The sequence below is a fragment of the Salvelinus fontinalis genome, chromosome 41 (genome assembly GCF_029448725.1).
Source record: "Salvelinus fontinalis isolate EN_2023a chromosome 41, ASM2944872v1, whole genome shotgun sequence".
Classification (NCBI taxonomy): Eukaryota; Metazoa; Chordata; class Actinopteri; order Salmoniformes; family Salmonidae; genus Salvelinus; species Salvelinus fontinalis.
Window position 1 is genome coordinate 7,333,668 of NC_074705.1, and position 15,660 is coordinate 7,349,327.

Sequence of the window (15,660 nt, forward strand, 5' to 3'; positions counted from 1 at the left end):
AGGCAGTTAACCCACTGTTCCTAGGCCATCGTTGTAAATAAGAATGTTCTTAACTGACTTGCCTAGTTAGATAAAGGTTACATTTTTTAAAATAATAATCATGTGAACAACAGGCATAGCCGATATAAAGTGTTGTTTCTAAAAGTTGCCGCCGGGATGTCACATGTCCTACTTATATCAGTACACTCGTAACAACCAAGGACCTAAGCATTTCAAAACTGTTATTAGATCAAATAAGCCATTACATTTTGTGTTAATGAAATTTGACACTCATTGACCTCCATACAAAAACTCACCTGCTGGAGAACACAGATTTTGGGCCCAGTTATCCCTCTCGCTTTGCCTCTTCCTCTCTGTACTGAACACACACCAGAATTGGTCTGCCTGTGTAAGTCCAGCCTTTTAATAGTAAATCTGTAGTCATTCTCCAGCCATTACTGTATTCTTATAGATGGCACGGTATATAAGAGTATAATCCAAATGTCTTACCAGTAAAACAAACAGAAAGGAAACACCAACACACAGAAGAGGGATCGGGGTCACTAAACGACCAGTGTTGGGCTCCTTGATTTTTATTACAAAATATTGATTTCCCACAATTAACAGAACATATTTAGCCAAAACAAAGAACGGAAACAGCCAGCGGTTGGTAATGGATGACTAAGTGTTTACTCCAGAACAGACCACAGCGGAGAAAACAGGAGTTAACTACAGCAGGGGTGGCCAATCTGACCCAGGCTTTTGTTCCAGTCAAGCAGTCTGATTCAACAAGCCCATTAATCATCATTAGACTGACTAGATGAAATGGGTGTGTTGCGAGAACAAAACCCTGCACCCACAGACCTTTTGTGGATAAGATTGGCCACCCTGAACTACAGCATTCTAGTCAAAAGCCTGCTGCCTTTCAAGTCGCTGTTACAATCAATTTGAGTGATCACGGAACTCCCAGTGCCGTCTGTCGCTGATATGTCCTCATCCACACATCCCTTAACTCCACATCATGCTCACAAGGATGCAGTGTTCTGAATGTTGCAGGTAAATTGAATTGTAGAGGTATGAATCCCTATTTTACTACATGACAGAACTAATGTCTGTTTTACATTAAATAAAATGTCCCTCCAGTCCTCTTTGTATTGTCATTAAGAGTTTGAATCGGGTCGATTGGCCAAAACCATCTTTCCCTGAGTTTGACACAGGCCATGGACAGCTGAAGTCTAAAGCACAGAAAGAGAAGGCATAGAACAGGACAAAACTCTCATCTCATAACTTAAGCTGCTATTTATCAGTGTGATTTAACTCCTAAGCTCAAACCTCTACCCACAGACAGTTGTTTAAGAAGGTGTCCTAATCAGTGCAAACACAGATGGATCAAAAATATTGGGGGGGGGGGGGGGAACTGTTGAAAATGTTAAATTTTTCACAGACCCACCCACACACATCTATCATCCACTAACAGTCACCCCATATCATCCCCACCCAGCACCCCTTCCCTATCCCGTATCCTCACCACTCTCACAACAGAGAAAATACAAATAAATGGAAAATGAATGGTTATTGGTTTGCAGTCCCTCTGTCAATGCTGTTCCAAAGGAGAACAGCATTGTCGAACATGGTTCCATCTTTTGTTTCTGCTACAGCCACATCTTCCATCCACTGGTCTCACAACTCTATATGTGTATCATCTGGGAGAGAGACGGAAGGAGAGGGATTAGTCAACTGTATATGTTTGCCAATCCGTGTTGTATGTATGTATGCATGTATGCATGTATGTATGTATACCTGGCTTGTCCTTCTGTGTGGTGTGGTTCTCGGCTCCTCTCTCCTGGACTCTGTTCTGCAGGCGTTTGATCTCCTGGTCGTAGTCGCTCCACTCTGCTACGATACGAACAGCTGCCTGCAACTTGGGCTCCTTGGTCTGGGGGTTGTTACACTGGAGGAAGGGTTAAACATTTTAGCTTCACTGTCCAAATAAACACAGAGTGGAGTGTAAAAACACAGACATGACTAGAATCTGCACACACACTTCATACCAGATCTATAGTCTTGGCCTTTTTCTTAGAGTTGTCGTCACACCAAGTCTCACACCAGAGCCACTCCTGAGGTAGAGACTTGATAGGCACCTGGTGGATCATATTATTAGGCAGATCCTGGAGAGAGAGAGGAAATAGGACAATATTATAAATATAGAGTTGGAGCATATTTAACTTCACAAAAGGTTCTTTGGGAATATAAAATGTTAGGAAAATCTGAATGTTATACACCCATATTCACTTTTAATACACACACACACACACACACACACACACACACACACACCCACCTGGTCGAGGTTGGACAGGCTGTTGGGGTCTTGACTCAGGCCTTGGTATTGTCCTCTCAGTCTGTCTCCTGCTGCTATCTTACGGAACTTCTTCAGATCTACCACATACAGAGCACTGGAGAGACAAAGGGTTACACACACGTCAGTATGTACACACACACACACCCTTCTACCACACACACACACACACTCAGTTACCTGATGTGATATTTGCGTCCAGCGAGGTGACTCGCCCAGTAGCCGGACTTCCAGAAGCGGAAGCCGTCCATCTCTCTCCGGCTCTCACAGAACGGTGTGTATCCATACGGCGCTCCTTCAAGGTCAAAGTCACGGAGCTCCTTCAGGTCGGTACGCACTATCTGTAGGAGGAGAGAGAGTTCTTCTCAGCTTTACGCAAATCAGAGACATGGACATTCAGAGTGTGTGTGCGTGTACCTGATCTGCGTCCACGAATAAGAACTTGTCGACGGACAGAGGGAACAGGACATCCAGGAAGAGGATCTTGTAACCCCAGATGATCCTCTGTTTCTCGGTCTGCTGGTGTAACCACCGCGGCCACTTGTACTGGACTAGTTCATACTGGAAACCATACTGCTCTGCCATGTACGGGATAAACTCCTGTGGGAATAACATTTATTCTGGAAACCCTATTCATACCACCACATTCAAAGTAAACTCCTAGAGGAGAGAATATTTATATTTTATACTTAACTACCTTAAATGCCGGGGACAGGTAGTTTTTGAGGAACCAAAACTTGACTGGTGTTTTGGTGTTCTTTAGAACAGACAACATCATGATCCTAAAAGAGAGAAAAAAAATGGTGGGATTACAACAGACAAACACTTGGGAAAACCAAACACACACACACACACACACACACACACACACACACAGGTGCGTACCTGAGGAAACGTTCATAGAGGTGTCCAGAGGCCACAGAGAAGATGTTGATAACATCATCCTTCTCCTGTTTACTCTCCTCCGTCTTCACACCTCCTGTAAACCCTCTGGAGAGAGAAAGAGAACGACACCATCAAATCCAGCAGAGATCAAATAGGTATGAAACAGTAGACAGTGATGTAAACGGTGGAGCTGGATGCTTAGTGAGAGACACCTGGTGAGTGACTCCCAGAAGCCTGAGTCGTTCTCCTGGGTTCCATCACTCAACAGCTCCTCACTGAACTTCTCTGGCCTCTTCTGGACCTGATCAACACACGAACCAATACATTACTTAGCAATGGACTTAATGATCAATTTGAATTCAACCTAAGCTTTATTGGGACCTGACAGCAACCAACAATATGAAAGCTGTACTCTACAGCTGGGATCAGAGCAGTACCTTGACTTTGATGATCCGGCTCTTGAAGTTGTTCAGCACCACGATGAGGTCATCAGCGTCTGCTGGAGAGTCTGTTCCATCATGACTGGAAGAGAGGATGTGAGGTCAGAGAGAGGAACAAGAGGGTGTGCAGGCTTTCGTTCCAGCCCAGCACTAACACGCCTGGTTCCACTAGTCATGTGCTAAAGTGAAGACGGTGTGATATGTCGAGATGTGATCTTCAGTACCTGTAGATCTTGTAGATTTCGTCAGACCGTCCTTTCCTCAGCTTCAGGATCCAGGCTCCTGGGTTAGCCTTCAACTGGAAATAACCCTGAGGACGACGACAACACAACGCCCTCGTTCAACCACAACAACGGAGAATAGAAAGGTGTCTGACTATCAACAGAGGTTAGGGGTAGAGGTCAGGGGTGACTCACCAGGTTGGCCATGACGATGGTGTCGACGATGACAGGGTCGGAGGGGGTTCCCAGGGTAAACTGGAGTCCTCTGGGGGGCTGACCTGTACTCACGTCAAAACAGTGACCCTCCAGCAGCAGATGTTCCAACTCGTATTCTGCTGCTACTATACTGTCCACCTAGACAGGGAGAATAGAGAACCATTATTAACCCTTTAAAAAACTACTTTAACACAACAATTAGACAAATACCAGAATACTCAGTCCACAGTCACTACACTCTCCAACTGAAGACGTGAAGGAAAACATTAGCCAAGGCAACCGTGTTATAAATAACACAATCCTAAAACAAAACAGCACAGAAAACACACCTCTTCCAGGTAGATATTGTCCAGGTCATATCGAGTGCGTATAGACTCCACCATCCAGCTCTCCGGGGTGTTGAGGTTGAGTGTGAAGAGGGGAGTTTGAGGCATGTCCAGGAACTTAGCCAGGGGACCAGGGGAGAAACTACCGTCAGTCTGGAACAACACCTCAGGCTCCAACACATACCGGTAGAAACTGGGAGAAGAGAGGAGGGTTTAGAGACACACACAGGAAAAACCCTCAAATACTACCAGGGACTTCTAAGGGTAAGGAAACTAAGACAACAGAAATGAAGTCTCAACAGTTAAAAAAGGATGACCTGCATGGAGTGAAACAGTGTAGCTGGGGTCTGCTCACCTTTTGAGAGGCAGGTCTGAGAGTTTGGACTGGCAGTTCATAAACACACGCAGGTTCACATTGACCAGCTTCTTCAACACCTGGTGGGGAGAGAGAGAAGCATGGAGAGACAGATGGCCGTGAGACAGAGTATTTGGAGTGAGACAGAACTCCTAAGTGACAGTTATTTGAAGCGGTACGAACCAATAGGAGCGGAGCTAGTTTCTGGGCGTTCCTGGTTACGGGGTCTATCACGGCAACCATGTCAAAGTAGACGTCTCCCTCTGCGGGCCGGATCTTTACAGCACTGTGGACCAATCATAGACCAGACAGAGGTAAACAGAAAGTATATAGGCAATGAATAAAAACATGAAGTAAAATGTTTTATTCGTTTCAGTACCTGTATCGGTCATCAGCAAAGGCATGTTCTATCCTGGCCTCTCCTTTGGGCTGAGAGGAGAGCAGAGAGTCGATCTTCATCACCAGGTCACTGGCCCTGTCCTCCTCCACCCCAAACTGCTGGACCTTGCTTTTGATTCGCTCTCCCGAGGTCTTCAAAATGATACTCTCCAATAGGAGGAAGTCATCTTGGTTAAAGACCTCCCCATCCTCTAGCGGACCAATGAGCTGTCGGCAGAGAGAGAAACACCATTGTGAGACTTCGATCACAGTAGGAAGCGTGCTAGTGTGTGTGTGTGTATGTGTGTGTGTGTGTGTGTGTTGCCCACTCACCCGTCCGTTGCTGATGACTGCTCTCTGTCCTTTCCCCAGCTTGAGAACGTCTCGGCAGTAGACAGCGTGAGACAGCAGGAAGTCAAACTTAGGACCTTCAAACGCACTCTTAAACAAGGCAACGTCCATACCCTGGAGAGATGGAGAAAAATAGGATTGTTTTTAGAGTATAGGACAGTATAGTAAAGGGTGAGACAGAACGGTGTATAACTCTTTACCCCGACAGTGAACTGTGTGACGTCGGCCCCAGTCTCCAGTGCCTTAGCGGTCTCTTCTTTAGCCAGCTTGGTGATGTAGTTTTTAGCATTGTTAGCTGTCTGGGTCTGTATGGCGGCCCATATCGCCCTGGCAACACGACTGTTCTCCTCGGATGGGCTGTCGCTAGGGTTGTTGATCAGGCCCAATCGCACGTTGTTACTGGTTTTCTGTTGAAGGCAGATTTAGGAGAATCCGTCAGATGGTAGGTTTTTTTGTGTGTGGAGTTTTTTGGTCGTGTTATAGTGACATCGTATCAGTGTGACATCATCATACCATGTGTCTGATGGCATCGTATAATAGCTGCCGTCCGGAAGGTTGGTCAAAATCTCCCACAACCCAGAACGTGACTGGACGGATGTAGCCATCATCTAGAGGAGAGAAGGGAGAGGGAGTTGAAGAGGAGGAGAGGAGATGGAGAGAGTAAAGGGTCACAGACCTCCTTAATCCTGAAATGTATGCGGTTTGATGTTGCAGTGCCTTCTCAATTCTTAGTCTTTGAGCAAGACTCACTCTCTCTCTCTCTCTCTCTCTCTCTCTCTCTCTCTCTCTCTCTCTCTCTCTCTCTCTCTCTCTCTCTCTCTCTCTCTCTCTCTCTCTCTCTCTCTCTCTCTCTCTCTCTCTCTCTCTCTCTCTCTCTCTCCTCTCTCTCTCTCTCTCTCTCTCTCTCTCTCTCTCTCCTCTCTCTCTCTCTCTCTCTCTCTCTCTCTCTCTCTCTCTCTCTCTCTCTCTCTCTCTCTCTCTCTCTCTCTCTCTCTCTCTCTCTCTCTCTCTCTCTCTCTCGAGCAAAGGCAGTTGGCAGAAACAAACACAAACACATCCAAGCATGTCATCTCACAGAGATGCAAGATGGTGTGATAATGTTGATGAGGAGTGAGATATTGTGGATTCACAGAACTATGGCTCGTAATACTGTCTGTTGAGAGAGAAAGAGAGGAAGTGCAGGAAAGGAAATAAGGGTTACCATGGTGGTCCTTGGGGGCCATCCCTGACAGAACAAAAACAAACATACAGAGGAGAAAGAAGAGAATAGATAGACAGATTTAGGGCTGAAACGTTTAGATCAATAAGATGAAGCGCTGTGTGTGTGTGTGTGTGTGTGTGTGTGTGTGTGTGTGTGTGTGTGTGTGTGTGTGTGTGTATATCTTACCCTTCTTGGTCATGTAGTTCATGCTGTTAGCCACAGCAGTGCTCTTCTCTCTGGTGTCCAGGAACAGAAAGCGAGCGTACTCGTCTATGAAATGGTTATCTGTCAGGAAAGAGAGAGGTGGTTAAGATGGTTCCGCCTGTGTGTGTGTGTGTGTGTGTGTGTGTGTGTGTGTGTGTGTGTGTGTGTGTGTGTGTGTGTGTGTGTGTGTGTGTGTGTGTGTGTGTAACTCACTAGTATTAGAGAGGTCCAGGTACGTCCTGGCAGTCGACAGGATTCGAGGGTTGATACGAGGGACAACGTTGGGTTGGGTCATGATGAAATCCACCACATCTTGATCAGTGGCCAGCTCACCCTAGGAAGACACAACAAGAGGTCAGTGTGTGTGTGTGTGTTTCTGTGTGTGTGTTTGTGTGTGTGTAACTCACCATGTAGACAGCCCGTTGGTAGAAGCTGGTAGTCTCCAGTATTTTGTGCATGGTGACAGTTTCTAGCTCCTCTGGGTCTAGCTGTTCTCGCTGGTACGGCATTCCGTTGTACATCACCACTGGCAACGGACCTACACCCGTCTGCAAGTAGTAACCACGCCCTTCCTGGAGGCGGAAATAGATAGAGAGACTGTACATGAAAATCATACCGTTCTGTCAAGAAACATAACGGTACATAAAAGCAGAACCATACCTTCCTGTTGTCATCGTAAGTGGAGTCTGGTCCAAGAATGCTGCCAACCTCCACGTAGGGAAACTTCTTCTCCAACACCTTGACTACATCACCTACACTTAGCTTACCACCGCTAGGCACGCGGTTAAACATCTAGAGAGGGAGAGAGGCGATTCAAATATAGCATTTCCATCTGATTGGTCAGGCTGATGTTCCAGATTACTGGGATTGGTCAAAAGACTCATCAATTATTCTCATTGGTCCGACCGACTCACCGAGATGATGGTGTCGAAGGCGGCGGGAGCGTCCAGCTCTTCTGTGATGTAGTTAAAGGCTCGGAGCAGAGCCACACCTGCATCCTCCATTCCATCTATCTCATCAACATCAGACACCACAAACACCAGCCCAATCCTACAACACACACAGCAGGGTTATTATGGATGGGAATTACCAGGGACCTCACCATACCTAGGTGTCCATACGATATGTATTGCGATTCTCACGATTCTATATGTATTGCGCTTCTCACGATTCTATATGTATTGTGATTCTCACGATTCTATATGTATTGTGATTCTCACGATTCTATATGTATTGTGATTCGATACTGTGATTGTATTGCGATTCGTTGTTCCAGACATATTGCTCACCATATGTCTGCTGCGGGGAGACGAGAGACAGAGCCATGAGAAAAACAAATAAAAGTCATGGAAATAAAAGTGCCGAAAACAAATTGGCTCCCAATGTAAAAAGATTGAGAACGAGCTATGAAGGAAAAATACAGGAGTTATAATATTGTGATATTGTCAAAAAGATGCAATACATCAAAGCTTATATCCCGATATGTAACTGTATCGATCTCCCCCCAGTAAGGGTTATACACAGTTACTCACATCCACAGACTATACAGCAGAGTTAGAACCAACATGGCCTTCGGGGGTGGCAGGTAGCCTAGTGTTGGGCCAGTAACCGAAAGGTTGCTAGAACGAATCCCCGAGCTGACAAGGTACAAATCTGTCGTTCTGCCCCTGAACAAGGCAGGTAGCCCACTGTTCCTAGGCCGTCATTGTAAATAAGAATTTGTTCTTAATTGACTTGCCTAGTTAAATAAAAGGTTAAATATAAAATAAATAAATGAAAAATTCACTAGAAAACACCCCCCCCCCCTACCTGAGTGGGATGTTATTGCTGTAGAACATCTCAGCAACATTCAACAGCTCAGCAGAACTCTCATGGGTTGGGTCCAGAATCACCACCTAAAACACAAGACATCATTGCTCTTTGCTATCAGTTCCAAAAATGTAGGCAATACGTTTGGTGTCGCTGTCTGACACACGTATCATGTACTCACGAGGTTGTGAAAGTTTTTCCGGATCTGTCGCACGACTCCGGGGAAGGTAGGTCTGAGGAGCTCCTGGACGCTGTAAGGCCATGAGCCGTACCTGCTGTCTGTCTCCAGGTTATTAATCCACTGAGGAGAGAGAGAGATTAGATTATCATCAACATTAACAGTGAAAAAAAAGAGAGTTGGGTTATATACGTTTTTTAACGGCTTGATTGTATACTGAACAAAAATATAAAAAACGCAACATGCAACAATTTTACTGAGTTACAGTTCATATAAGGAAATCAGTCAATTGAAATTAATTCATTAGGCTCTAATCTATGGATTTCACATGACTGGGCAGGAGACCAGCCATGGGTGGGCCTGGGAGTGCATAGGCCCACCCACTTGGCAGCCAGGCCCACCCACTGGGGAGCCAGGCCCAGCCAATCAGTATGAGTTTTTCCCCACAAAAGGGCTTTTTTTACAGACAGAAATACTTGTCAGTTTCACCAGCTGTCTGGGTGGCTGGTCTCAGACGATCACGCAAGAGAAGGCGGCGGATGTGAAGGTCCTGGGCTGGCGTGGTTACACGTGGTCTGCGGTTGTGAGGTAGGTTGGACGTACTGCCAAATTCTCTAAAACAACGTTGGAGGCGGCATATGGTAGAGAAACTAACATTCAATTTTCTGACAGCAGCTCTGGTGAAATTCCTGCAGTCAGCATGCCAGTTGCGTGCTCGCCAGTTGCGTGCTCCCACCAACTTGAGACATCTGTGGCATTGTGTTGTGTGACAAAACTGCACATTTGGCCTATTGTCTCCAGCACAAGGTGCACCTGTGTAATGATCATGCTGCTTAATCAGCTTCTTGACATGCCACACCTGTCAAGGTGGATGGATTATCTTGGCAAAGGAAAAATGCTCACTAACAGGGATATAAACAGATTTGTGCACAACATTTGAGAGAAATAAACTTTTGGTGGGTATGGAACATTTCTGGGATCTTTTATTTCAGCTCATGAAACATGACACCAACACTTTACATGTTGCATTTATATTTTTGTTCAGGATATATACGGATGACATAGTTGGATGGTTAGGGTTAAATAAAGGGGTAGGTGTGTCTTACGTTGATAGCAGGATTGCGGATGTCCACAGCGTAGTCCGAGTCAGAAGGCTGTACGTTGAGTTTGAGGATGTCGTGGATGAAGGGAGTCTCGATAAGGAGAGACCGCAGACCTTCCATCACCCTGGCCTCACTACGGAGAACCTCAAACACACTGGAAACACACACACAGTCAGTGTGTACCTGAAGTTGTGTGTGTGTGTGTGTGTGTGTGTGTGTGTGTGTGTACCTGAAGATGTCCTGTGTGTCCAGGTCTGTGTGTAGTCCGTTGATGAAGAGAGCAGAGTCTCCAGGCTGCAATCCCAGAGTTCCCTTAAAGAACTGGAGAGAAAGAGAGGGGTACAGTCATTACATGTTAATGGGTAGTAGAGTGAGACAGGGAAGGAGCGCTATGGACGACTGAGCTCTTACCTTCTGGTTCTCTTCCATCTCTTTACGTATCTCAGAGCTGACCACTGTTTTAGTGATGGACCTGAGGAGGGGAGTGAAACCACCAGAATCACACACTACACAGATATCAAAAAACATGTTTGTGTGTGTGTGTGTGTGTGTGTGTGTGTGTGTGTGTGTGTGTGTGTGTGTGTGTGTGTGTGTGTGTGTGTGTGTGTGTGTGTGTGTGTGTGTGTGTGTGTGTGTGTGTGTGTGTGTGTGTGTGTGTGTGTACCTAGCCTTGGTAGGGAAGTTCTGACTGAGGTCTCTCATGACGTTCAGGGCATCTGAAGATGGAGCAGCCAGGATCCGAGCTGCAGTCTGGAAACTCAGATCTGACACATGAAGAGAAAAAAAATGAAATATAGTGGGGGGAAAAAGGAGATGATTACTGTAGCTACAGTCGTCTTGATGCAGGAGAAGAGAGGCAAAGAAAAAAGAAAGTCCCGCCCACCTTGCATCTGCCAGACTTTAAGGGGAGCCATCTCATTGGTGCTCTCCACCAGGTGTTTCCTTAGCTCCTTCAGCTGCTCCTTCAACTCAGGGTACAGAGTCCTGGAGAGAGGGAGAGGAAAGTGAGGGGGAAGAAGAGAGGGAAAGAAGTTTCTCCACCCATAACGCTCCAAAGCAGAGTGGGTTTGTGGAATAGCATTTAGGTTGGTTACTTCAGTTTTCCAAAGAGGAATCCCTGGACCTCATCCACTGGGTCATTCTCCCCCATCAGTGTAGCATTCACTTCCGCTCCCTGGACCTGCGTATCGTCCTTAGCCTTGTATTCCTGGTTCTTGATGGCCAGCTCCACTCCATAACCAGACAAATATACTCTACGACTGCTGGGAGACTGGCAACGAGAGAAAGGGGTAAAGATGAACATGAAATGCTGTCCTAATTATGTTTCCCATCATGTGTATTCCTGTGTTTTTCTTACAGCCAGGTAGTGACGAAGCACATAGGTGGCCAGTCCCTTGTTGGCTTTGGACAGCATCAGCTGATGGAACATTGTGAATGCCGAACTTCCAATCTCGGCATACAGGATAACAACCGGAATGTCGGGATTTGATCCCGGGAACCTGTGATCGCTTTTGAATAGGTAGGGCTTGGGCCTGGGATAAAGAGGGATGAGATAAGGACTATTTAATGAATTATTATCACTTCAACAGAGGTCTTTATCAATCAAAGTGGATATTCACAGTTTCTGTGTGGGTGTCTCCCAGTGTGTTTGAGTCTCCCAGTGTGTTTGAGTCTCCCAGTGTGTTTGAGTCTCCCAGTGTGTTTGAGTCTCCCAGTGTGTTTGAGTCTCCCAGTGTGTTTGAGTCTCCCAGTGTGTTTGAGTCTCCCAGTGTGTTTGAGTCTCCCAGCGTGTTTGAGTCTCCCAGCGTGTTTGAGTCTCCCAGCGTGTTTGAGTCTCCCAGCGTGTTTGAGTCTCCCAGCGTGTTTGAGTCTCCCAGCGTGTTTGAGTCTCCCAGTGTGTTTGAGTCTCCCAGTGTGTTTGTACCGTTCTGCTGCGGTCTCCATCAGTGCAGCCAGTTTCTCCGTGTCACATGACTTCTCTCCGTGGACATTGAAGAAGGCTGAGCAGCCGGAGGGAGGGGGCTCGTTGGACGCTATCTACAGGAGAGAGAGGCGAGAAACAGTGATTAGAAACCCATAGAGAGGGAGAGGCTAGTCATCTAGTAGTATTGTAGTAATATTACTTGTTGGAAGGAGTGTACAGTAGCAGAGTAGGCCCTGATAGAGAGGGCGAACTTGAGCATGTTGAGTTGGACTGTGCTGAGCAGAGCACTGGCTCTCTTCATGATCAGGTCGTAGTACGCTTGGTCTGTATCTGTAACAGAACAACACTTTAATATATCTTCCAGAGACCAAGTGCTACATAAATCAACATTATAAGTGAAATAAACATTAAGGCTACCATCATGTTCCCCTTTGATGTTCTGATTTGCTTCGACGAAATCCCAGAACATCTCCTGACTCTCTTCTGCCAGGAACTCACTGAGAAAGAGAGAGAGTGGGGGGCGGGGTATGAAGAGAAAGAGGGGGTGAAGAGAAAGAAAGGATGTGTTTTGTCTTGTGTATGTGTTGAGCATAATGTTACCTGGCCTCCAGCAGCAGAGGGGTAGAGGCCCACTTGGTGGTGAGACTGGTGGTGACACCCTTGGAGTCAGCTCCTCCAGATACCACTGGTAGCAGGGTCAGGGACAGGAGCAGGGCACATTGCTGCCACATCCTGGGGCCTGGAGAGGAGAGGGAGAGTTTAGTTTGGAGAGAGGAGGAAAGGAGAGGAGGATGAGGGAGAGTAGTAGGAGGAAAGAGAACAGGGTCAATGGAGATCTGTATTGTATCAGTGCTGAGACTGAAAGACTGGTAACCATGCAAGTAATGCTGTTGCCTTCCCTGTTTTATGTGTTTGAGATAGTATAGCTGTGTATTTTCTATTGTAAACTGGGTGGTTCAAGCCCTGACTGCTGATTGGCTGACAGTCGTGGTATATTTAAGCAATAAGGCCCGAGGAGGTGTGGTATATGGCCCTATATCACAAACCCCCGAGGTGCCTTATTACTATTATAAACGGGTTACCAACGTAATTAGAGCAGTAAAGATAAATGTTTTGTCATACCCGTGGTATACGGTCTGATATACCATGGCTGTCAGCCAATCAGCATTCAGGGCTCGAACCACCCAGTTTATACTTTTTTTTTTTTTTTTTTTTAAAGCTGATTGGCTGACAGTCGTGGTATATTTAAGCAATAAGGCACAAGGGGGTGTGTTATATTGCCAATATGCCACAGCTAAGGGCTGTTCTTACACACGACACAGTCCTTAGCCGTGGTATATTGGTCATATATCACAAACCCTGAGGGGCCTTATTGGTATTATAAACTGGCTACCAACGTAATGAGAGCAGAAAAGATACATGTTGTCATACCCATGGTATACGGTCTGATATACCGTGGCTGTCAGCATTCAGGGCTTGAACCACCCAGTTTACAATGGCCATACAATGGCCACACAACCCCTCGGGCCTTATTGCATAATTGTGATCAGCCCAAAATGAGCTGTACAGTTAGTACACTTGTCGTGATTGTAAACACTGCGCCACTAATTCTAACCAATCAGAGCGCTCAGCGTGGCTGTTCGAGGGAGAAATATCCAATGAGCATCTTGACAGGACTTCCGGATTGTTTCAATAAAATCCGATATGGTCAGCTAGCTGGCAATTTAAACCCGAATGATTAGCTATACTTTAGCTATTTAAATTACGTGTCAGAAGTTCACACCCTACGTGTTGTTCTTGCTCTGTTTGATGTTTAAGTTAACTTGCTGTCGCTTGCTAGCTATTCGTTAGAATAACTGCAGACTTCATTGGTTAGCTTGCGAGCACACAGGATAACCTAGCTAGTTAGTTAGCGTCAGAATACGTGCAAACTTACAAACAATTTGTGGTGCAACCTCTGACAAATAGTAGCTAGCTGAGACATCTTACAGAATATTTTGCTAACAGTAAACGTACATACCGAAACCGGCTTGGTAACTTCCCGCATCTGCCATGATCAGAGGGGAGTGGGTATGGTCCTGGCAACTTCATTGTAGGTAGACTGCTGGTTTTGCCTGTTAAAAATCCAAGAAAAAGTATTGTCTGTAAGTTTACGTTTCATTTTATTGGATATATGCCTACCACTTGTTGTATGTAATGGAATTATGTTTTATCACTTAAATTAATCAAGCAGTACAAAATAAAATATTTGCTACATTTACCCACTGCTTCAAGTTGGTAACTTAGGCGCCATGTTGGCTCAAAAGGGCCAAGATTTTCCGTAGTTTCATCAGCTTATAGAGGTTTTAATGCATTTTGTGGCACTGCAATACTGTTCAATGTATCAACAGAGATGTTGGAAATAGTTCCTTCTCCGCATCTAATGTACCAAAACTAAGTCAACACTCCACGTATTCAGATAACTTCCAATGAATTGCTAGACTTTCCACTTGTATTTTATCATCAGAATCAATGATTTGTACTTGAATGCCCTTATAGGGTAGGCCATCATTGTAAATAATAATTTGTTCTCTTAACTGACTTGCCTAGTTAAATAAATCAAACTAAAGCAATATTATTCCCATGTCCCTATACACCATCTTCTCTCTGGACCATAATTAATTGAATCAGGTGGGTTACTGCAGGGCTGGAATGAAACCCTGCACACCCAGTAGCTCTCCAGAACCAAAGTTGTAAGAGAACCCTGGCCTATAGAGGAAGTTTCCACCACGAGGGGAAGTGATTGAGCCAAGTGCACACCATATAGTTAAAGAGGACTCAACATTGTGTCTGTGAGAGAATGGGTAGCACCATTGAAGCCATCTCCATTTAGAAGTAGTCAATTTTCTTCTACTACTGCTTATATGAGTTGGTTAACAAACTGAAAGGGTCTATACTGCCACCTGGAGTGTGTTGTTTGAACAGGCATAAAGCCAAGGCTGGTGATTTACTGCCACCTGCAGTTATGGAATGTTTGCTCACGAGTACAATTCATTGGCTGATCCTTCCTGATGACCTGGTTGGAATTATGTGGAATCATTCCTTAACCTATAGCAAGCCCCACGCAGTTGACTACTTCAAAATGGTGAAAGTAATCAAATTAAATACATTTTTATTTGTCACATGCGCCGAATACAACAGGTGTAGACTTTACCATGAAATGATTACTTTTCGAGTCATTTAGTTAAAAAGTTAAAAAGAAAGACAAATTATCAAAAAAGGAAATAGTAACACAATCAAATAACAATAATGAGACTATATACATGGAGTACCAGTACTGAGTCAATGTGCAGGGGTATGAGGTAGTTGAGGTAATTGATGTAAAATGTACATGTAGGTTGGTAAAAGTGACTAGGCAATCAGGAAAGATAACAGAGTAGCAGCAGCATATGTGAAGAGTGTGAACGTTTGTTTGTGTGTGTGTGGCGTCAATATGCATGTGGGTGTGTATGTTTTGTGTGCGTGAGCATATGTAGTCGTATGTAGTCTTGTCTGTGTTTGAGTGTCAGTGTAGTATGTGTGAGTGTGTGGGTAGAGTCCAGTGAGTGTGCATAGAGTCAGTGCAAATAAAAAGGGGGTCAATGCAGATGGTCAGGGTAGCCATTTGATTAACTGGTTCAGCAGTCTTATGACTTGGAGGTAGAAGTTGTTCAGGAGCCTTTTGGTCCCAGACTTTGCACTCCGGTACAGTC

At 45.3% G+C, this 15,660-nt stretch overlaps 1 protein-coding gene across 2 annotated transcripts; it reads right to left on the reverse strand.

Moving 5' to 3' along the window:
• Positions 1-528: 528 nt before the first annotated feature.
• Positions 529-14,054, reverse strand: LOC129840673 (UDP-glucose:glycoprotein glucosyltransferase 1-like). Of its 2 annotated transcripts, XM_055908712.1 has the most exons (39): positions 13,950-14,054; positions 12,530-12,668; positions 12,347-12,426; positions 12,129-12,259; positions 11,930-12,042; positions 11,363-11,537; positions 11,100-11,275; positions 10,889-10,989; positions 10,670-10,769; positions 10,417-10,477; positions 10,235-10,326; positions 10,009-10,159; positions 8,906-9,025; positions 8,725-8,810; positions 7,830-7,965; positions 7,576-7,707; positions 7,323-7,487; positions 7,129-7,249; positions 6,898-6,996; positions 6,712-6,735; positions 6,024-6,118; positions 5,711-5,917; positions 5,493-5,624; positions 5,161-5,387; positions 4,965-5,067; positions 4,782-4,861; positions 4,430-4,619; positions 4,080-4,238; positions 3,888-3,973; positions 3,661-3,745; positions 3,436-3,524; positions 3,224-3,328; positions 3,036-3,120; positions 2,756-2,938; positions 2,519-2,679; positions 2,321-2,435; positions 2,031-2,147; positions 1,780-1,930; positions 529-1,682 (listed from the first exon to the last, which is right to left on the reverse strand). In XM_055908712.1, the coding sequence occupies exons 1-39, from the start codon at positions 13,981-13,983 to the stop codon at positions 1,660-1,662; spliced, it is 4,629 nt and encodes a 1,542-aa protein (XP_055764687.1). In that variant the 5' UTR covers positions 13,984-14,054; the 3' UTR covers positions 529-1,659. The 2 variants fall into 2 exon arrangements, with proteins under 2 accessions (XP_055764687.1, XP_055764688.1); XM_055908713.1 differs by lacking the exon at positions 6,712-6,735.
• Between the last annotated feature and the right edge of the window lie 1,606 nt (positions 14,055-15,660).